The 22736-nt window shown below is 39.5% G+C and overlaps 1 protein-coding gene across 3 annotated transcripts; it reads left to right on the forward strand.

Moving 5' to 3' along the window:
* The first annotated feature begins 597 nt into the window (after positions 1 to 597).
* On the forward strand, positions 598 to 21570 carry ELMOD2 (ELMO domain containing 2). Of its 3 annotated transcripts, XM_080672546.1 has the most exons (10): positions 610 to 721; positions 1716 to 1772; positions 1852 to 2002; positions 3977 to 4005; positions 5139 to 5236; positions 7106 to 7235; positions 10898 to 11031; positions 12973 to 13041; positions 15590 to 15723; positions 17903 to 21570. In XM_080672546.1, the coding sequence occupies exons 3-10, from the start codon at positions 1861 to 1863 to the stop codon at positions 18046 to 18048; spliced, it is 882 nt and encodes a 293-aa protein (XP_080528672.1). In that variant the 5' UTR covers positions 610 to 721; positions 1716 to 1772; positions 1852 to 1860; the 3' UTR covers positions 18049 to 21570. The 3 variants fall into 3 exon arrangements, with proteins under 3 accessions (XP_080528670.1, XP_080528672.1, XP_080528671.1); XM_080672544.1 differs by lacking the exon at positions 1716 to 1772 and having other exon boundaries at positions 598 to 721; XM_080672545.1 differs by lacking the exons at positions 1716 to 1772; positions 12973 to 13041 and having other exon boundaries at positions 628 to 721; positions 17903 to 21564.
* The last annotated feature ends 1166 nt before the right edge of the window (positions 21571 to 22736 follow it).

A 22736-nucleotide genomic window follows, 5' to 3' on the forward strand; every position in this document is an offset into this window, starting at 1 on the left:
ACTTCTTTCCTCAACATACTGGACTCTCCTTATCTGCCATTGATTAGCCACGAACAAGTTATTAAACGTTCTGTTTCCTCATCCGTAAAGTGGGACCATAAATAATTACAGCTGACCTTTGAACGTGGGGTTGGGGTCCAATATACAGTAGAAAATCCATGTAGAATTTAAGTCGGCCCTCCGTAAATGTGAACGGCAGGTGGAAAATACACGGAATTAAGATTAAATGTAGGTGAAAGCGCAATGATAGCTATCAAAAGCACACTGCTTCTTCCGCGCCTGGGGTGTAGAAGCCGCACACGGTGTCAACTTGCGCAAAAGACCGCGAGAGAAGGCTCCAGACCAGCCCCAGGTGAGACCAATCTTTGGGGCGGGGCGGGGGCGGGGCGGGGCGGGGCGTGCCTCCAGGTAGCCGTTGCTAGGGAAACCGTCTAGCGTCCCTTCAATATTTGCACGCGCACGCCAAAGCAACTCCGCTAGACCCTTCTTGTTGCGTTGGCAATTGGTGGAGCAGGGACCAATCAGAGGAGGCCGGGGGGCGGGGCGGGGCGGGGCGGGCCACGTCTCGGGAAAGGCGTTCCCGTTGCCTTGCTCCCCGACTTCCGGGTCACCGTGCTAGTGGGGAACGCAGTGCGAGTAGCGTCGTTTCCGTTGCCGGCTGTTTGCAGTTGGGGAAACCGAGGCAGACTCCAGCTTCCCCTAGTTCTTCCGCTCCTGTGAGGTGGCTGCTCTTTCTTTTCTCTCGCCCCGTGCTGCTTCCGTGCGGGGGCGCGAGCCCCGCGGTGTCCCACAGCAGATCCGCGGGGCGCCGGACCGGCGGGGCTTTGTGCGAGCCGTTCCCTCCCACTCGCGGGCAGAGATGGAGCCGGGCTCCTCGGGGCTCCTCCGGGCTCCGAAACGGGCCCTCGGCCTAGCAACTCCCCAGGTCTGGGGAGCTCAGGCGCCGCGAGGCTTGCTCTCCCTCCGCTTGGCAGTTCTTTTGTCTCCATGAGCGCGGATGGGATGGGTTCACGTTCACGTTACAGTTCAGCCCATCTCTGATGAGCACCGTTTCTGCTCTGACCTGCGGGGATTTCGAAATTGACAATCTCACAGGCCCTGCTCTAGAGATGATGTATAAGTGGGAATGTCTAAGACAGGAAGGAGATGAGCATTTTTGTTTATTTTTAAGTAATTACTCACTTGAGTTGCCCCCATTGCGCTTCATTTAGGAGCTGAAGGTTTTTCTTACGACGTAAAGATTCCGTTTTATTGAGGGTGTAGTCCATTTCCCTCTTTAGTATTCAGCCCTTCACCTGTTGGAAGGAAAATCAAGACTTAGGCAGAATTTGATCTACTCAGTGTTCGACTTGTGTACTTAAATTTGTAAGCCATGTTAGTGTTTTTATTTGCTGGCATCACCTGACAGGAATAGATGCAACTGGAATCATCCACAAGGAATTAAGAAAAGCTTATTCCTTATAATAACCGTTCTGATACATGGGGTATTTTATTTAGTTGTTGTTTAGTTGGGTGTTTTGTTGTGTTTTTTTTTGTTGTTCGTGAACTGTTGAGCCCCAGTTCTCAAAGAATGAAAAATTAAAATAGGGAACTGGGAGCTTTAAGTAAGTAGTTTTGATTTGACAGTTAATTTTTTAAAAAGTGATAAATTGGCCATTTGACCAGCCATCATTTAATCTAAATAGTATATATTACACCTGTCATTGTTTCCTTAGATTTCTAAAACACATCTACAGTGGAATAGCATAAGAGATATTATAGTTTGAGATTTGGTAAGTTGGATAAACTAATTTTTTCCATTTTAAAATCCAGTTTAAGGTAATTAAACCTGTCATATATTTCTTTCTCCAGGAAAAAAAAATGTTTATTTCTTTGTGGGACTTCTTCTATGGGCACTTTTTTCGATTTTGGATGAAATGGCTCTTACGACAGATGACTGGAAAGTGTGAATTGCAGCGAATTTTTGATACCTATGTAGGTGCACAAAGGACACACAGGATAGGTAATGTTATTTGAAAAAGAATAATTAAAACTAATGAAATTTTTACTCGGAATTAATATTTTTTTTCTCAATATTCAGTGACAGATGCACTCATTGTGTGTCTTGATCAAGTCACCTAAACTCAGTTTTATAATTGTTGGAATCTAGCATTGAATCCTTTCAGCTCTAAAACTATGGCCTTGTAGAAAACGAAAAGGATTATTATTTAATTTCCCATCTGTATGAATAATTATTTTCTCTGGCTCCTGAAATTCATTAGTTGTGCCTTAGATTATAGTTATAACCTATATTCTAGAGAAAAATCTCTAGACTTTTATAAGCCCTTTGAAATTTTCATCCAAGTGATTAGAAAGAGCGAGTATCTCTATCTAGATCCATTTTTATACTCAGCATCCTTCATCAATCTTTTAATTTCTTATGTAATTCATGAAAGGACAGTACTAGGTATACAGTGATCCCTAGGAATCATTATTAGACTCAAAATATGCACTGCTTAGTACTCTAGCTAGCCAGTAGCCACAGGCGTCGATTGGGCACCTGAAATGTGATTTGAGTGGAAGTATAAACTATGCACTGGGTTTTAAAGAATTCATATACAAAGGCTGTAAAAATATCTCATTAGTAATTCTTCATATTCATTATATGTGGAAATACTTTGGGTATATTGGTTTAATATATTTTGGATATGTTGGTTTAAAATAGTAAAATTTATTTTATGTTTCTTTTACTCTAATGTGGCTACTCGAGAAGATTTTAAAGTACACATGTGGCTCACATTTTGTCTTGCATTATATTTCTCTTGAACAATACTGCTCTAGTACCTTTTGAAGTTCATCCTTTCAATGCATAATTGAAAATATTACTTTAAATTAGAACACAGATGAGTGACAAATGTGGCAGAGGTCATTTCTCTTTGTCCAGGGCAAAGAAGGCCAGGGATAAACTGCAGTTGATGCTCACTGTGTTGAATGGAAAACCATGACTTAACCAGGCTTTCTTTGAATTGAACAAGGGTACTTCAACTACGAAATCCACCCCTGTAAGATCTGGGGAGTGGGTGTTGGTATCCAAGGCAACATGAAAGGATGACAGACATAAAGAGAGAGTAAGCCTCAGGGCAGCTGGATGATTGAAGTTTGTTTACTTCCCGACTTCTCTCACAACTTTGTGGCTGACTTAAATTATTGCCTGCTCTTTTGATTTGCCCTTTTAACTGTTCTGAGAAGAACAAAGTACCTCTTGATAAGAAATCTTGGCAGCATTGGTGTTTTATAGTGTGTTTGTGTGGAGGGTGGGGGGACATACATTAATGCTTTACTTTGTGGCAAAAGCATTTTTCTGGAATTTTTCAAATTGCTAAGAAAAACACTTTAAGCAAATATGCCAGAAAAAAAATGTTTAATAAACCAATAAAAATGTTACTCATTCTTATTGAAATAGAAAGCAAGAACAAAGAAGCTGTTTTGCTATTTGTCTGGTTTGAGGATGGGTAAATAATCTAAAGTCTTTTCATTTTTGCCACTGTGTTGTTTGATTCAGTTGCTAGCTCCTGAAATTGAAATGCTTACTCCTTAAGGCTAACAAATGAAGAAAATGTAGTAGAGAGCACTCTCACTTTAGTCTTACCACGAGTCTCTGGGACATGAGCTATTCCGAGATAGCCATGTGTGAATTTGCGGTGTTTAGTACACTTGGAGGTCTGCACAGAAACAGATGATGGGGAAATTAGGTTGACCTCACCACTTTGGTTGTAGTATGTTGTGTTGGGTTGAGGATTTTGGAATCATTTAGTTATCTATAAGGATACTGTAAGGATAAAATTTTTAAATGTTTGCTATGTTATTCAAGTAAAAGTAATATCTTCTAGAACTATGAAAGTAATGTATTATTGGCTTGATATTTATACTCTTTGACTATGGAGTAATTTACAAACAATATTTAAGTGATAATGTCCTCTTTTTTTTTTCATTTCAGAAAATTCCTTGATGTACTCCAAGAATAAGGTAGGATCATATCAAGGTGATAATTCCAGAAAATTTAACTGCGAGATAACTTTCCTTTTAAAAGGATGCTTCAATTTTATTTTATTTTATTTTATTTTATTTTAAAAAATATATTTTATTGATATTTTTACAGAGAGGAAGGGAGAGGGATAGAGAGCTAGAAACATCGATGAGAGAGAAACATCGATCAGCTGCCTCCTGCACACCTCCCACTGGGGATGTGCCCGCAACCAAGGTACATGCCCTTGACCGGAATCGAACCCGGGACCCTTGAGTCCACAGGCCGACGCTCTATCCACTGAGCCAAACCGGTTTTGGCAGATGCTTCAATTTTAGAATTAATTATTAATGTCCTACCAGAAGAGTCTTTCCTGTATAAAGTATTGAGTGAAATTTTCCCACTTTATAAGTAATTTTTAATTTAAAAAATATTTCCTCTGCGTGTGTATGTGTGCGCTATTCATGCCCAAAGAAGGTATTTGAATAATTTGTCCTGTTCTTAAGTTTTGCTTGTTTATTTTGTCTCAAGACTCGATAGTTTTGGGGGAAGCAGGTCTTGGGGGAAAACATTCTTTTAGACTGTGTCCTTAGGATAGGTTCTTATACACTTGCTTATTTCATGGAAGGAAGGATCCAGTGGACATTTATAGGTTATATTATTTAAGAAATCTGTTTTGTATGCATAGAACAAAAACCAGAGGCATATATGCTAATCTGTTACTGGTGGCTATCACTGGTGGTAAGATTACAAGATTATTTGCGTTTTCTACTTTGTGTTCTTCTGCATTTAAAATTTTTTTTTCTGACTTCTGCCTTTAAAATTTTTGTACATATACTTTTATGTAATTTTGAATTTTATAAAAAGTGTCTACTTCATAAGCACACTATGGTGGTTGCTCATTCGCTAAGAGAACCTGTTCCTTTTCAGTTAAGGAAGTTTTCATCTGAAACATGTTACTTCTCTTTCAATTAATTAATTGCTTGAGTGATTTAAGCCCTACTGAAAATTTGAAACAAATTTGGTTTCGGTTTGCATTTAAAATCTGCATTGTAGAGTTGACTAAATACTTCAAAATTTACTGTTCTTTTTCAGTTGGGGATTTTTCTCAATCAGCTGTTTATCACATCTATAGGTTTTACAGAAAGCAACACTTGTTGTTCAGAGTGAAGTGGACAAGTGCATAGAAGATATAATGAGAGAAAAGAATATCAACCCTGAGAAGGATGTCAGGTATGCTGTTTGACAGGTTCTTTTTTGTTATGCGCCTACATCCTGTGAGTTGTGGTGATCACACACAGTTGGAAAGCGTTAGAGCTGAAGGGGTTGTGGAGAGCATCTGATTCCATGCTTTCAGGGGGTCCAGAGAGAAGAGTGACAGAAACAGATCTAAAGCCGGTATCTTTTGGTTCCCTGCCCAGTACTGTTGCCTATTTACCATCTGCCTTCTTTAAGGTAACTTAAATAACTGCAGCTACTATATGTCCTTCTTGTCCTTCAAAATTCAGTTGCCCTGTCCTTCTCCAGGAAGGTCCTCCCTGGCCCCTCCAGTCTGTGTTAGGGCCCCTGCTCTGTCCTATCACAGAGCTCTCCATCATAGCATAACCCATTGTACTGTAATCATTGATTTACTCTTGTTCTTCCCCAATAAATTTTAAGTTCTATAGGAGATGGACTTGACTTACTCCACTTCTGAGTTCTCAGGAACAGTACTTGACTTTTAAGTATTCAGCAATTTGTTCTTTAGTCAGCATTTTCTGTGTAAATATATAGGAAGGAGCAATTTATTTTGGCTGGAACAGGGAAGGGTACTGGAAAGAACTGTGAGGATAGTGTCACAGAAGAGGTGACATTTGAGCTGGACCTTGTTGAATGGGTAGGGAGGACATGCCATGCAGAGGAAGAATACCAGCTGGGCACAGGTGCTGCAGTATCTGGGAATGATCGGGAGTCTTTGTAGCTGGGGCATTGAACTCGTGCAGAGTGGTGGCTGGAGGAATGGAGTGCTGGACTACATCTCACACTGAGGGACAGATGTTGTTCTCTGGGTTTCTCTTTTTTTTTTAAGCTAACAAGTCATATTATCAGATACGTATTTTGAAGAAAATAGATGATAGAAAATTTGGGATATGGGAGGCTGGCAGAAGGAATAAGAGAGAACAGTTAGGAAACTTGAGTCCTTCAGGTAAGAGATGACAAAGCTATAAATACATCAGCATAAATGAATAGATGATGATTGCTGTGAGGGACATTTCAGAGACAGAAAGGATGAGGGTTGGGGATCTTTTGATGTATTGGTGCAGAGTGGAAAGTCAGAGCTCGGAGGGTTCTAGCTTGGGGAACTAATGATTAATGAGGTCATTAATAAGGTTAGCAACTTGTTAAGAAAAAGCATGTTTCCTCTGGGAGGACAAGCTGTTGTATTTGGGAGAACTGAGATCACCTGTCCTGGACTTGTTTGTTATATACGTACTAGAGGCCCAATGTACAAAGATTCGTGCAAGAATAGGCCTTCCTTACCCTGGCTGCCGGCACCGGTTTCCCTCCAGCACCAGGACCCGGGCCTTCGCTCTGGCCACTGCCTCCTGCCTTCACTCCAGGGTCGGGAGCTACCTCCCACCTTCACTCTGGGGCCAGGAGCCGCCTCCCACCTTCGCTACGGGTCTGCTGCTGCCATCTTTCCATGTTAATTTGCATATTCCCTCCTTATTGGCTGTGGGCACCACCATCTTTGTCGTGAAGTGATGGTCATTTTGCATATTCCATCTTTATTAGATAGGATTCTTGGAAAATTCAGTCTGTTGGTGATAATTGGCTGTAAAGATTTGGGAATATATGATATTGCCCAGGAAAAGCATGAAAAGAAGACACAGTTGCCAAGCTTGCCCTTCCTACCATGTCTTGTCCGCTTTCCAGATTCTGATTTATTATACGCTTCCTGATACTTTATATAAAGTTTTGTGTTTAAGGAGGCTATTGATGCCTATTGTATTAAACTGAAAGCTAGGAAATGGTTTCTAAATAGACTTATGAACCACAAGCTATGGAAGGCATTACTTTATTGTGAAGGAATGATTTTTTTAATAATTTTGTTATTTTCAGTTTTAAAATCTGCATGAAGGCATGCTTACTGCAGATATCTGGTTACAGACAGCTCTATTTGGATGTAGAAAGTGTGAGAAAAAAACCGTATGATTCTGATAACCTCCAACATGAAAAGCTGCTTCTCAAGGTAAGTTTTGTTTTCTGCATTTGGAGTTAGTGAACACTACAAAAATAAATCAGGCTTGAGCTAGTAAGGTCTGTGTGCAAGTTCTCGAGGCTTGTACAGCCATCCAGTGTTATTGCCCCTTAGAGAATTTTGTTCTGTCAGTGAAAGATTTTTAGTTAACTCTTTTTGTAATTTTCTGATAAGCATCATTAAAATATATTCATATAAATGTTATTTTAAATGCTTTTAATTCTATTAAATATTATAAATATATAAAGGGAAATCTGTTAATAATTTAAAGAAGGACCAGATAAAACCCAATCTAATCACTGATTTAGCTTCAGAGCCAGCAAAGTCTTACCCTATTTTAAAGCAGGGTCACAGGTCTTTGCATTTTATTTTGGGTAGCAGGATACTTTTATTAGAAGCCCTTTACTTAGCAATGCCTGAAGTTGTAGTGAAAAAAACACATATTTCTGTTCTTCCGATTTTCAGAAACTTATCAATTTTGTGAGTCTGTTTTGTTTGATGATGTGTGGTGTCAAATTTAGAAAATGATTAAGTATATTAAACTTTATGTTGCTATCTAACACTTGAAAGCTGTCTTACGTTATGTCATAATAGCTGCCTGATATTTTATCTCGGTCTTAAGGAATATATTCAGTTAAAACCAAGTCATATTATTTTCTTTTTTTAAAGCAAAAAGCCCTCATAGACACAGACAACAGTATGGTGATTACCAGAGCAAAAAGGGGCATGGAGGGGATAGAAGAGGGTTTAGGGGAGATAAATGGAGATGGAAGGACACTTGAGTTGGGATGGTGAACACACAGCACAGTAGACAGATGATGTATTATAGAATTGTACACCTGAAACCATTATAATTTTATTAACCAATGTCACCCCAATAAAATCATTTGAAAAAATAAAAAGTAAAAAGAAAAACCAAGGGGAGGGAACACAGTAGTTCACATGCAACTAACTAGTAAATTTGCTCCCCATTTTGGGAGCAGGGTAGTTGATTAAGGAGTTCCTAATCTCATTAATTAAACAAATCATATAAACTAATCAAAAAGTATATTTATATTAAATATTGCACCTTTGTTTTTTGTTCAGATATTCAAGTCAAGTAGTTCTACTGGAAAAATCCTAGAGTATTCAAGTTTCTGTTCCTTAACTAGGAAAACCTTCAGTGAGATTATTGAGAGAATAAAATTAAGATACTGGCCATTAAGAAATAGGATTAGAGGAAAGACCATAGACAATTCCATTTAACTGAACGAAGAAAGGCCAAAGGGGAGATAGAATAAATGAAACAGTTAACAATTATGATTGCCTAGATAAAGATCTTAAAGTAGCCGAAACCGGTTTGGCTCAGTGGATAGAGCGTCGGCCTGCGGACTGAAGGGTCCTGGGTTCGATTCCAGTCGGGGGCATGTACCTTGGTTGTGGGCACATCTCCAGTGGGAGGTGTGCAGGAGGCAGCTGATCGATGTCTCTCTCTCATCGATGTTTCTAGCTCTCTATTCCTCTCCCTTCCTCTCTGTAAAAAATCAATAAAATATATTTAAAAAAAAAAAAAGATCTTAAAGTAAAAAACATGAAGTACAGATCTGGCACTAAAAATGCTAAAGAAAAATCATTAGCAATCTTCAGAAGTGATATATTAGACTTAAGGAAGAAGTCCCACAAAAAAATTAAAGCTATGAAAAATTTTTAAATAGTAATAATATGGGTTGGAATACTCTATTATTTTTTCATAATCCCACTGTTAGAATAGAGCCTACTTAAATATATAGTATCAGAGGAAAGGGCCAAGTACATAACACTATTCCCATGGAAGTACTTTACCAATTCTGTTATATAATATACTAGAGGCCGGTGCACGAAATTCGTGCACGGAGGGGTGTGTCCCTCAGCCCAGCGTGCACCCTCTCCAATTTGGGACCCCTCGAGGGATGTCTGACTGCCCATTTAGGCGATCCAGGGAGAACTGGATGAAAAGCATGAAAAGAAGACACAGTTGCCAAGCTTGCCCTTCCTACCTGGATCAGGCCTAAACGGGCAGTCGGACATCCCTCTCACAATCCAGGACTGCTGGCTCCCAACTGCTAGCCTGCCTGCCTTCCTGATTGCCCCTAGCCACTTCTGCCTGCCAGCCTGATCACCCCCTAACCACTCCCCTACCAGCCTGATTGATGCCTACCTGCTCCCCTGCCAGCCTGATTGCCCCTAATTGCCCTCCCCTGCAGGCCTGGTCACCCCTAACTGCCCTCCCCTGCAGGCCTGGTCCCCCCCACTGCTCTCCCCTACAGGCCTGGTCACCCCTAACTGCCCTCCCCTGCAGGCTTGATTGCCCCCAACTGCCCTCCCTTGCAGGCCTGGTCCCTCCCAACTGCCCTCCCTTGCTGGCCATCTTGTGGCGGCCATCTTGTGTCCACATGGGGGCAGCCATCTTGTGTGTTGGAGTGATGGTCAATCTGCATATTACTCTTTTATTAGATAGGATAGAGGCCTGGTGCACAGGTGGGGGCCGGCTGGTTTGCCCTGAAGGGTGTCCCGGATCAGGGTGGGGGTTCCCTTGGGGCGTGGGGAGGCCTGGGCGAGGGGCCTGTGGTGGTTTGCAGGCCAGCCATTTCCCCCCCCCTCCCCCCCGGCGACCCAAGGGGAGGCACTGGTATCTGGGATTTATCTTCTATAATTGAAACTTTGTAGCCTTGAGCAGAGGCCAGGGCCAGCCAGGAATTTTGACTTCCTCCATCACCAGGGAAACCCAAGCCTCCTGCTCGCTCCATGGCCACAGCCATCTTGGTTGCGTTAATTTGCATACTCGCTCCTGATTAGCTGGTGGGCCTGGCTTGTGGGCGTAGCGGAGGTACGGTCAATTTGCATGTTTCTCTTTTATTAGTGTAGATATGTACTAGAGGCCCAGTGTATAGATTCATGCACCAGTGGGGTCCCTTGACCTGGCCTGCAGGAATCGGGATCAGTGGACCTCCGCGCAGCCACAGCCCCACCTTACCCACCAGCTTGTCAGGCTCCAGCCTGCTGTTCACTTTGATCCCTCACAGCACGAAGTAGTATGCGAAGCAACAGGCGGCCAGGGAGGAGCTTGAGCCCGGGTTGGGCACCGTTCCCGCTCATCTTGGCCCCGCTGTGCCTGGCACCCACTTGGGCGCCCAGAGGGAGTGTCCCCGGGAGAGGCTCTCGGCACCACAGCTGTGCTCGCCAGCCATGAGCCAGGCGTCTGGCGCCTGTTGGTCAGCTGAGCAGCACTCCCACTGTGAGAGCGCACTGACCAGCAGAAGGCATCTCCAGTGTTGAGCGTCTGCCCCCTGGTGGTCAGTGCGCCTCATAGCTACCGGCCAGTCGTCTGGTCATCCAGTCACTTAGGCTTTTATAAAAATGATTAGTTAGTAAATAAAGACATCTCATTGTTTTAGATTTCTGTATATGTGTTCCAAAACTTTTGTATGTCTTTTAAGTTGGAATAAATATACTACATTTTTTATGATAACTGAAAAGTTCTCTAAACACAGTCTTTGTCAAATCTATAATTTGTCTACAAAAGTTGTTTAATTGAAAGCATTTAACATACTAGTTATATCAGCTATGAGAAGGAAAAAATCTTGGTAACTTAAGAATATCACTATTATTTGTAATATGGAAGCATGTTTGTACAGCTTTGGAATCTTTTAATGCCCACGAAAAAATTGAAGGCTAGAATCTCCAAGCAATGGGCTGACATTGGTTTCCAGGGTGATGATCCCAAAACGGACTTCAGAGGCATGGGCATACTTGGATTAATCAACCTTGTGTAAGTGAAAATAAACTTCCTTTTCTTCTCCAAATGAAATTACATGTAATCTCCAATTTAGTTTCCTACTATCTCTAAACTTTAATAGCTGCAGTGCTAAAAGTATTTACTAAAGTGTTGACAACAATAGGAGGACATTGGAAATGTACTCGTGTATGTGTGTGTGATTTCTTTACTTACCAATACCTTTCTTCTTCTTTTCTCTTCCTGGCCTCCCTTCTGATACCTCCTACGGAATTATTTACACTCTTTTATTACTTTTAAAATATATATATGTATTGATTTCAGAGAGAGGAAGGGAGATGGATAGAGATATAGAAACATGGATGAGAGAGAAACATTGATTGGCTGCCTCTGGTAAGCCCCACACTGGGGATCGAGCCTGCAACCCCGAGCATGTGCCCTGACCAGGAATCAAATAATGACCTGGTTCAAGTACTAACGCTCAACAACTGAGCCACACTGACTGGGTTTTTATTACTTTTTTTGACCCTCTCACCTTTTGGTTGTCTGATTCCATTTTAGGAAATGTAACCAGATAAAATGATAATGAAGTCTCTTCATACTTAATCTTTACCATATGTGGCAGGTGATCTAAATCCCACGCTTTCAGAGTCTGTATGGAGTCTCTCTCCTTTTCTTCTTCAATACTTACGCTTGGGCACATTATATATGAAATTGCAAAATATGTAACTAAAATCACAATTGATAGCCAGAAATATTCTAGAAAATAGACTGGAATATAACTTTTCTCCTATAAGGTATGCAAATGAAGAGATTCTGGTGTGTGGGTGTATCCTTGAATTGTGATTTATAGATTGCAAAATACCTGGAATGGGAACCCTAATGATTAACAAGGTTCATATAGTTACTATAAAGAAATTAGTCCTGAAATTGAGCTTCATTGTGTTACAATTGAGAAAAAGTAGAGAAGGGAAAATCTGGTTAGAAATTTTATGCTTTATGAAAATTTCAGTGATTGTGCTCTAAAATTTAAATAAAATATGTAAATCTTCATCAACATCCAGTCAGTCATCATATATGTCCATGTGTATGACTCCTAGTGTACTGTGAGGTGATTTAAAAGTTGCATAGGCTCTGGCTGGTTTGGCTCAGTGGATAGAGCATCAGCCTGCAGACTGAAGGGTCCCGGGTTTGATTCCGGTCAAGGGTACATGCCCAGGTTGTGGGCTTGATCCAGCAGGAGGCATGCAGGAGGCAGCCGATCGATGATTCTCTCTCATCATTGATTTTTCTATCTCTCTCTCTTCCTCTCTGAAACCAATAAAAAAATATATATAAAAAAAAGTTGAACAGATTTAGTCTCTACCTTTAAGACTCAAGAGGTTCTATGAGTTCAAGCCAACAGGATGGATGAGCCTACAAAGAAATAGCTTTATCTGTTTCTCCTAATATTTCTGTTTTATGGCCAGAATTTTAGTTATACCACAGATCAAGGGTGGATTTTTGAGTGCAAAATGGAGTTTATTGACATTCTTCTAATTGCACTGAAAGTAGTATTAAACAATGCAGACTTAAGTTGCCATAGAAGAAATAAGCCCACGTGAAAGGACGAATGTCCTAACAGGTACGCATTGACTATTTTATAGAAAATTTAGAACAAACAAATAAAAAGAACTCTAGACTTTTTCAAAGGTAGGTATAAAGTCTTTTGTTAGTTCACTTACTTGTTACAAAAAAATCTTAAAGCCTTGTCAACGGTCTGTGGCCTGTGCTAGAGAGGCCTGATAGTTCAGAATTAAATTTTGATTGATTCAAAAGCATTCTGAGTCACTGAAATGATTTTGGATGGAGATTGATTGGGATGATTGTTGCAGTACTAGGATTATTATTTCGACAGTAACTTTTTAAAATTGCTTCTGGACAGCTCCTGTTTGAATGACTTCTGTTAATTTCATTATTTTTCTTAAACCTTTTTAGGTATTTCAGTGAAAATTATACCAGGGAAGCTCATCAGATTATTTCCCGTTCAAATCATCCAAAATTAGGGTAAGCCAGATGTATTAAAGAAACTGTAAGTTCTTAAATTTAATTGGTTAGATCATCTGATTTGAAAGTATTTCCCGAGTTATTTTTAAAAAGAGATTATCCTATCTAATAAAGCGGGAATATGCTAATTGATCATCACTCCGTTACAAAGATGGCTGCATCCACAGCTGAGGCCAAGTTCCCTTAAGGAGCCTTAACAAGCAATCAGCAGGGACCTGAGGCTACACCCTCCTGCCCCTGTGGGGCTTGACAGGGGACCTCAGGCCGTGCCCCCCACCCTAGTGCCAGGCCAGGGGACCTGAGGCTGTGCCCCCCACCAGGTGGGGCTTGACAGGGAACCTCAGGCCGTGCCCCCCACCCCAGCACCAGGCTGGGGGACCTCAGACTGCACCCCTGTCCTGGCAGGGCTTGACAGGGGACCTCAGGCCACACACCACCACCCCCGCCCCAGCACCAGGCCAAGGGACCTGAGGCTGTGCCCCCCTGCCTGTCTGGGCTTGACAGGGAACTCAGGCCGCGCCCCCCCACCAGGTGAGGCTTGACAGGGGACTTCAGGCCACGCCCCCCGCCCAGCAGGGCTTGATAGGGGACCTCAGGCTGCACCCCCCGCCCCAGCACTGGGCCAGGGGACCTGAGGCTGCACCCCCCTGCCTGGCTGGGCTTGGCAGGGGACCTCAGGCCGTGCCCCCCACCCAGTAGGGCTTGATGGGGACCTCAAGGTGCACCCCCAGTTCTGGGTCAGGGGAACTCAGGCTGCATCCCGGCCTAGTGGGGCTTGTCGGGGGACCTGAGGCTGCGCACCCCTGCCTGTGGGGCTTGACGGGGGACCTGCGGATGCACACCCCCGCCTGGCGGGGCTTGACAGGGGACCTCAGGCCATGCCCACCCAGCAGAGCTTGACAGGGGATCTCAGGCCGTGTCCCCCACCTGGTGGGGCTTGACGGAGGACCGCAAGGCACGCCCCCCGCCCCCGTCTGGGCTGGGGGACCTCAGGCCACACCCCCCATCCTGGTGCCAGGCCAGGGGACCTGAGGCTACGCTCCCTGCCCAGCAGGGCTTGACAAGGGTGGGACTGGCCAGATCTGGATCTAGCCCAATGGGGGTGGGCCGGCCGGGTCTGGGTCTCACGTGATTTTGAGGTGCATGTGGGTGGGCGGGGACTTGACTCTGGGTCCTGTGGTGAGTGCCAGACTCTGACAGGAGGAAGGTTTTCATATACATTTTACTAATTTTCTTTCATCTCTGACACTTCTATTATAGAGAAAGGGCAAATAGCAATATTAAATTATTTCTTCTAATTATTCCCCTTTTAATGTGCACAGATTTCGTGCACCGGATCACTAGTTTTAATTGATAAGAACTTTATTTATTTTTTTTTAAATATATTTTATTGATATTTTACAGAGAGGAAGGAAGAGTGATAGATAATCAGAAACATTGATGAGAGAGAAACATCGACCAGCTGCCTCCTGCACACCTCCCACTGGGGATGTGCCTGCAACCAAGTTACATGCCCTTGACCGGAATTGAACCTGGGACCTTTCAGTCCGCAGGCTGACGCTCTATCCACTGAGCCAAACCGGTTTTGGCTGATAAGAACTTTAAAGGCTATTTCATGATATATTATATTTAAGGCTGCATATGATCATATACCAATTTTGTATGTATTTAAATATTTTCATCACAAGATTTAGTTTATAAATGAGGATAAAGGACCTTTATAAAGATTTTTTGAGAAATAGATTTGAAAATAGAAATAGGAAATAGTATTGAAATAGGAATATGAGAAATAGCTTTGAAATTTGTGCCATGAAATGCAAATTGAGGTCATATTATTAGCTTTATCATATAATGTTATTTTATTTTTATATTCCAGTGATGCCTATTTTTGAAAAAACATTATAACAATATTACATTATAAAAATAAATATCCTGATAATAAAAGAGAAAAGTCAAATTACCCAGTGTATTTTAGAAATCAATGAGAATATACACTGAGTGGCCAGATTATTATGATCTCTGAACACATAATAATCTGGTCACTCAGTATATATATTAGAGGCCCAGTGCATGAATTTGTGCATGGGTGGGGTCCGGCCAGCCTGGCTATGGGGAGGGGACATGGGTGGTTGGCCAGCCTGCCTTCTGGTTGAACTCCTGGTCAAGTGGACAATTTGCATATTAGCCTTTTATTATATAGGATATACAATGAGTGGCCATATTATTATGCATTCAGAGATCATAATAATCTGGCCACTCAGTGTATATATATATATATATAGTATTCCTTTTAGTTTTTAAAGGATTTTGGTTTTAGATGTTCATATGACCAGAGCTTTATTTTTATTTTTTCAGTTATATCCAGAACATCAACAGCTTCTAAAGAACAAATTTTTTAAATCTATTCTGGTTATTTTTCTTAATATGTAGAGATTATTGTAAAGTCAGTACTGTGTTAGAAATGAATCAAAGCAACTAATTCCTTGCATAATTTCAAATTTATGACCTATTTGGCTAGCTAGTATAACTAATAATGTTTCTGACATAGGTATTCTTATGCAATAGTTGGAATCAATCTGACAGAGATGGCTTATAGCTTACTGAAGAGTGAAGCTTTGAAATTTCATCTCTATAACTTTGTTCCTGGTGTACCAACAATGGAACACTTTCATCAGTTTTATTGTGAGTATTAAAAGGAGTTAATTCTAAGGACATTTTAAAATCATTAGGAAGATATAATGTATAATTCCTCTATCATTTTGTTATTTAGGATCTTTGGAAAAATGGAAAATAATGGAAGATGAGTTCCCTGAAGTATTTTGTATTTCAGTTTCTTTATTTGCTGATTTAAAATATTCAGTGAGGCAATGTTTTCACATGTATGCAAATGTAGTGTTTATGCAGTTTTCTGTAGATATCCATCTTTTAATCAACTATAAAATGAACTTTCCCTCTTGAATACTATTTAATGAATGTTATTGACTATTTGCAGATTATTTTGTTACTCTTGTAAGAAAATTCAATTTAAAAACATCCTCCTCCCCCCTTCCTCCCCCCCCCCCGACACACATTATTTCAAGTACAGGTTGTCTTGTTTTGTTGGGGCTACTTAATAGATTTTTCTCAAGCAGTCATATTACCACTATTCCATTAGCCTTTATTATGATGACATTTGAACATTGATGATTTAATTGCATGAACTTCATCTTCAAAAGATATTTCTCAGAAGCAAAGAATTCAGATCCAGCTTAATTTTTATGCTCTACTTTTTTAATCCTTTTATGTCTTTAGAATGTCACTTACATGTTGGCAGAAAATTACTTCAGTGTAAATGGCCAAATTATAACTTCAACTCCATGCTTGAAGGTGTCATCCAGGTCTCTTTTTCCCACAATCTCCCCATCTTTATTTAATCCTTAATTCCAGGATTGTCTACTTCCTAAATTTCTTTTGTGTTCGTCTACTGTTCCCCGTTCCCGTTGTAACTGTGTGACCTCATGCCTTTGTTACTAAGTCCCTGAAGTCACCTTTTCACCAGTCTTTCTGTGATGACCTCTGGTTCTTCTCCACATTGAGGGTGCAGTTACTTAAAATGGAAATCTAGTCATTCTACTCTATGCCTAAAGTTTTCCAAAAGGACCCATAACAAGGCCTGCATAATCCATGCCTGCTCACCTCTCGGGACTCATCTTCTGCCACACACCAACTCCCCGCAGCCTGAAGTTTAAGCACACGTCCTCTGTTATTTGCACAAACATGTCATGCTCTCTCATGACTCGACCTTTCACCCAGCCTGGAACAGTTCCTGCTCCCTCCGTTCTTCCCAGGTTTCTCATAGTCACCTCGTCAATGTCAGTTTAGATGTGACCTTCTGTGGGAAGTCTTATCAGAGACTCTGTTCCTTCAGTTATCCTTTCTTTCTTTCTCCATTATTCACCTTCCCATGAACATGGGTAACTGGAGTACCTTTGGCTACTGTGGACCCCAGTGCCCTCAACACCAGCATCTTGTTTGGCTCTGGTCTAGGATGAGCATCAAAGTAGTATCTGGAGTAAAAAAGTCATTATAGGTTCAATTTAAATAGGGTTTATGAGTGATTTTAAATTCATGCTTTTTGTTATAAATATATTTTAATATTTATTTGCATTAAATACTTTTAACATATTCAGCGTTAAATTAGCTACTATAATGAGGACAGAAAATAAAAATATGAAGTCTATTTAGAGCTTATGTATTCTTTTGTTTTTAATATATTTTTATTGATTTCAGAGAGGGAGAGAGAGATAGAAACATCAGTGATAAGAGAGAATCATTGATTGGCTGCCTCCTGCACGCCCCACATCGGGGATCGAGCCTGCAACCCCAGGCATGTGCCTTGACCGAGAATCAAACTGTGACCTCCTGGCTCATAAATGGAAGCTCAACCACTGAGCCATGCTGGGTGGGCATATAGTTTATGTATTCTTTTTAAAAAGAGGAGTTGCTGATAATTCATTGGAAAAAGTGGAAATATCTCTGAATTTTAGAAATCAAATAGAAAACAGCTTTCTTGTAATTTATCCTTGTCCAACATTTTCTTGTTACTTTCATTTTTGTGTTTCAGGGGTCTCTGGGAATAATTTTTTTCCTATTCTCAAGGTATCTTTTGACAGTATTATATCTTTTAAGTTTGAGGGATTTTGTTGAAATTGCTGTTTATTTTGAACATTCTTTTAAAATGCCTCAAGTTTCTAGTAGTTTCCAATGGTTTATGATTATTATAGAATGTGGAATTCAGTGGATGTTTATATACTTTTAAAATGAGATGGTTTGGATGGCACTATTAAGCACTATGTGTTTTGTTTTTATTTTTTAACTACAGGTTATCTTGTATATGAATTTGACAAGTTTTGGTTTGAAGAAAAGCCAGAAAGCATTATGTATTTCAACATATATAGAGAGAAGTTTCATGAAAAGATTAAAGGACTCTTACTGGATTATAATGTATCACTTACTTTAAAAATATGAATCATTCCTAGTATCTTCTATTTCTACCACATTTTGCACACACAACAGAATTTATATGTTGTAATAGAAATTATCTGATCAATTACACTACGTATATATAATTTCCTACAGAAATATTTCAGAAGTTCTATTTAAGAAAGCTAGTGGACAATCAGTGTATGTTTACAGTTGTTTATACACTGTCCTCCAAAGGTACCTTATCCTTCCAAAGATCCCCTTTGTGGAGTCATAGGAACTACAGTTTGGAACTTGGGACTTAACCCATTTAGTATAAAAGTACAAATCAGGTATTTGTATTAAATTGGTTGATTAAAATGTATAAATATCAGTTTTTACTTTTATGTGTTGTAGTTCTCAAGTTGGTATCTTTGCAAAGCTCTTAACATGTTTTGTTTTTGAATTTGGAAATAATTGTTCTTTATTTTCTTTCTCTTATTTTATTTGTAGGTTAATTAGGGGGGAGAGTGGTTCTTTGTGGTTTTTTCATTTGACTCAGTCACATGTCAGTGTTGCTTCATTAGTAGCAACATGTCAGAGAGGAGGAAGAACCTTTTTGGTTTGCCTGACTATTTAGCATAATAGATAAGAGAACAACAGTATTGGTGACTAGTTTTTTTGTTTTTAAACACCACACTTTGAAATATTGCAATGTTATTTTAAAGCTTAAAGACATTTTCTCATATTCAGACTTTGCTTTTTGTCAGTTGTAGAAAAGAACCGTAGTTAATGCTTGGTATGAGAACCTTTTATGGGGTTTTTCTAGCTGTCTGTGTTTATGAAAAGAGATGTATTTGCTCAGAATATCTTGATTGTATTCAAAGGACAGTTGCTGTTTCAATAAAGCTGTCTTTGAACTTAAACAGAAAACTTAAAGCTTTATAAAAATCTCAGTTAAACGTCATTGGTTTATTTTGCTTACTGTTAATTCTTGCTTCTCTGCTTTACTCCATAGTGTTTCCAGATGATGATGTGTGAACTATATGAGTATTATCTGAGTTAGCAATTTGTGGGATTCTAAAGTAGCCTGAGGATGATGATTGTGCGTTTTGTACAGCCTTATCCTCCTAAAGTAACAAGCATGTTAAGGATTACATAGTGATGAGATTCTAATGGGAATAGTTTGTTCTGCATATGTTTTTGACATTAATTCTCATAGCAGAACTAAAAGAGTTTGAAGATGGGTTCATATGATGATAAGTTCTCCTTAAGTCCTACAGAAACCTGCCTGTTAAAGACATAATTTAATCTAAAACACGACGACAGTTGGTATATCCTTTAATATGATCTGTATTAAGTGTTGAAGGACTAGCTCTTATGTGATTTATCAAGACTTGAGACTTTTAAGTATTGTTCATGCTTATTAACAACCCACTCTTCAAACTTGCCAAAGAGAGAGTGGTAAATTATTCGATTGGAAAATAACAGATGTGGTGTTGTAAGGAAACCTTTGGAGCAGTGGTCACCAACCAGTGGTCCGCGAACCACTGATGGTCCATGAGGTCCAAAAGGTTGGCGACCGCTGGTTTAAGGAAACCTTTGGAGTAGTGGTTGCCAACCGGTGGTCCGTGAACCACTGATGGTCCATGAGGTCCAAAAGGTTGGCGACTGCTGGTATAGCACATTAAAAGTACATGCATTAAAATTATGATAAAGCATTTTAAAATTGCATTCATTTTATTACAATCATGGCAGTTTAGCTATTCAATATTACATGAGTTTAAAAATTGGTTTCTTGTGAGTATCTTAACTTGATTTTTTAAATGTTTTTAATGCTTTATCATCCATCTAGAGTTCTAGTTGTAGCAAAATCCTGATGAGGATCAAGTGTTAACCATTAAAGTTCCTTTTATCATAGGGTTTACTATTACATGGAAAGCAATTCTGTTAGTCTTTGAATTATCATGTTGAAAATACTTACCTTTATATTTTAATCTTTCAGCAGCTGAGATCTTGAACTGATTCAAATCTTTGTCGGTATCTTAATAAAAGAATGACTCAAGTATGAAAGGAGAAACTTTTTAAGTAATTTAAGTTTTTCCTTTCTAGGGAGAAAGAAATATTTTTATAATATTTTTTTAAATGTCATTAGCACGTTTCCTCAATATTATGTTCTTTAAATCCACCTCTATTTGTATAGCATAGATATTGTTCTTTTTTTTTTTTTGCTTAAACTAATCAGTAACCATTTCAGATAGCTCTATATTGAGCTGGTCTAAGCCACCCACAGATTCTTAGCTTTGACAGTCTGGAAGCCAAGCTGAGTGTCACTGGTTGTAAATTAGAGTGTGACATGTGCCTTCTGGCTTTTAGGTAAGAGGGACATAGATGAAAAGAGAAATGGGATAATTGTGTCTGCCTTCCTCCTTTTCCTTGCTGTCCACATATGTCATGTTAGAATTTTATGTAGTCTTAAAATCCATGTTGAGAACTTTTCCTGTTTCTATAATCATAACTACCAAGGTAGTTATAGAACTGAAGTAGCAGGAAAATTATGATTGTTTTAGCATGAGTAAAGTGAATCAATGTTGAAATGAACTGTTGTATGTACTAGATTGAAGAGAGTGTGCCAGTGACAAGATAGTCTAAAAAAATAATTAAGTGGTTGTAGTTCAGATATGTTCTGAAAGACAATCTTTAAAGAATGGGAGAAATCAGGGGATATCAGTGAACCAAGACCAACCTTTTTTTTGTATTAAATGTGATATAGTTAGATAGAAAAATTAGTGTCTTACTGGCACCATTTACAGTTTAAAAAACCATCCTTTTATTGAGAATGTCCATCCTGAATTTTTCTGTTTTAAGAGCTACTTGAATTTGTATGTATTTTTCTGTGTGAAAACATATGTACTCTTCATTCTTATTCCAGTGTCCACAATGGTTTATGTACATTTCTTTCCTTGGTGTTCAGTGAGGTACAACTTGCTCAAAGATTTGCCCATTACATGAGTGTGAAAAGTGAACACTCATGGCCAGAACAGGAAAGATTGCATGTTTTCATGGCATGGAAGAGAAGAGGTTTGGCTTGGAGAGCAATAATGCTTGTTATCCTTTTTGAATTAGTGAAGCAGCTATTTCCTCCAGATAAATGGTCCACCCACCTTCTCTATGAACAAGGCTGGGGAGGCTTAATTTCTATTTTCATACTTACGAACTTCTCCACATCTGCATTTTTTTTTCATGAAAATTAATGGAGTCGTTAAAAATCTGGGAGAAAAAAATCATGAGTGAACTTTTTTTTTTCTGACTTCAGCTTTTGACAAGAGAAATTTAAAATGTAGTACAGGTAAGATCCAAGTACTACAATATTATGATAAGGCGATTCCATAGTTCTGTTAAAGTATCCAGCAAATATTTAAGCAGTAGCTTTCCCTGAAGGAAAAAGCTAGTTGTCAACTTAAAAAAATAGATTTTTGTTTACTTTGGATAAAGCAGCTAATTTCTATGTAAAAGCAATAGTTGAAATATGATGTCATTGTGTTTGGAATGTTGTGAGCAAATAAAAAAACATGTTGAAACTATTGTAAACCTTGATGTTAATACTTCTCTTTTCCCATCCTCCCATCTCTTATTGAAGTCATTTGTGTTGCTGCAACATAAATGAAACATGGTTATTTAATCCTTTAGCTATGTTTCTGTAGAGTAAATCAGAATACACAGAATTCTTTTTTGTGACTTTAACTCATCTGCTAATTACCTGTTTAAGAACAATTATTAGAACAATTTGAGCTTCCTGGCTCTTCTGCCATTCCTTGTTTTACCAATATTCACATCATGGGGGTGCCGGAAGGAGAAGAGAGAGAGCAAGAAATTGAAAACCTGTTTGAAAAAAATGATAGAAAACTTCCCTAACTTGGTGAAGAAAGTAGACATACAATTCCAGGAAGCACACAGATTCCCAAGCAAGATGAACCCAAAGAGGCCCACGCCAAGACACATCATAATTAAAATGCCAAGGGTTAAAGACAGAGAGAGAATCTTAAAACCAGCGAGAGAAAAGTGGTTAGTTACCTCCATGAGAGCTCCCATAAGACTCAGCCGATTTCTCAACAGAAATTTTGCAGGCCAGAAGGGATTGGCAAGAAATATTCAAAATGTTGAAAAGCAAGGTTACTCTGTCTAACAAAGCTATCATTTAGAATCGAAGGACAGATAAAGAGCTTCCCAGACAAGAAAAAGCTAAGGGAGTTGGCTCTCATAATTCTTTTAATCTCATTTATTCTTTCCCTACTTCTTTTGCACTCAGTGAGTAGGCATGAAAAAGGTTACTACAGGTTTTAATGACAAACTTGGCTTTGCTGGAAAGAGGCCCTGAAGATTCATTTTTGCCTGAGTCTGCTGCTAACCAAAGGTACCTCGTAGATCTAAAATTCTGTGATTTTAGGAAAGATGCCATGATTCTAAACGACAATGCCCAAATGGATATGTCTTAGCATAGAACTTGTTATAGATGTCATAAAACATAGACAAAATTTTAAAACGCTAATAATAACAAGGTAAGTTTCTGCCTCTTGATTCTAAAGACCTTTGTACGGAATGTTGCTCTACACAAATATTGTAGGTGAACTTCAACTCTTACATTCACTATAGACCCAAAAAGACAAACTTTAGAAGGTATTAGCAATACTTTATTGAATATATTCACTGACAACTGGGTTAGTATATAAAAAGAAAACAGTAATATTTTTTAT

This window comes from Plecotus auritus (genome assembly GCF_963455305.1).
Source record: "Plecotus auritus genome assembly, chromosome: 6".
In the NCBI taxonomy this organism is placed as follows: Eukaryota; Metazoa; Chordata; class Mammalia; order Chiroptera; family Vespertilionidae; genus Plecotus; species Plecotus auritus.

Bases quoted from the DNA above. Each gene is read 5' to 3' on its own strand.
- ELMOD2 (XM_080672544.1), top strand. From the start codon at position 1,861: ATGTTTATTTCTTTGTGGGACTTCTTCTATGGGCACTTTTTTCGATTT. The intron at 2,003-3,976 runs GTAATGTTATTT...TTTTCATTTCAG, and splicing joins ACAAAGGACACACAGGATAG to AAAATTCCTTGATGTACTCC. The intron at 7,236-10,897 runs GTAAGTTTTGTT...ATGTTTGTACAG, and splicing joins ATGAAAAGCTGCTTCTCAAG to CTTTGGAATCTTTTAATGCC.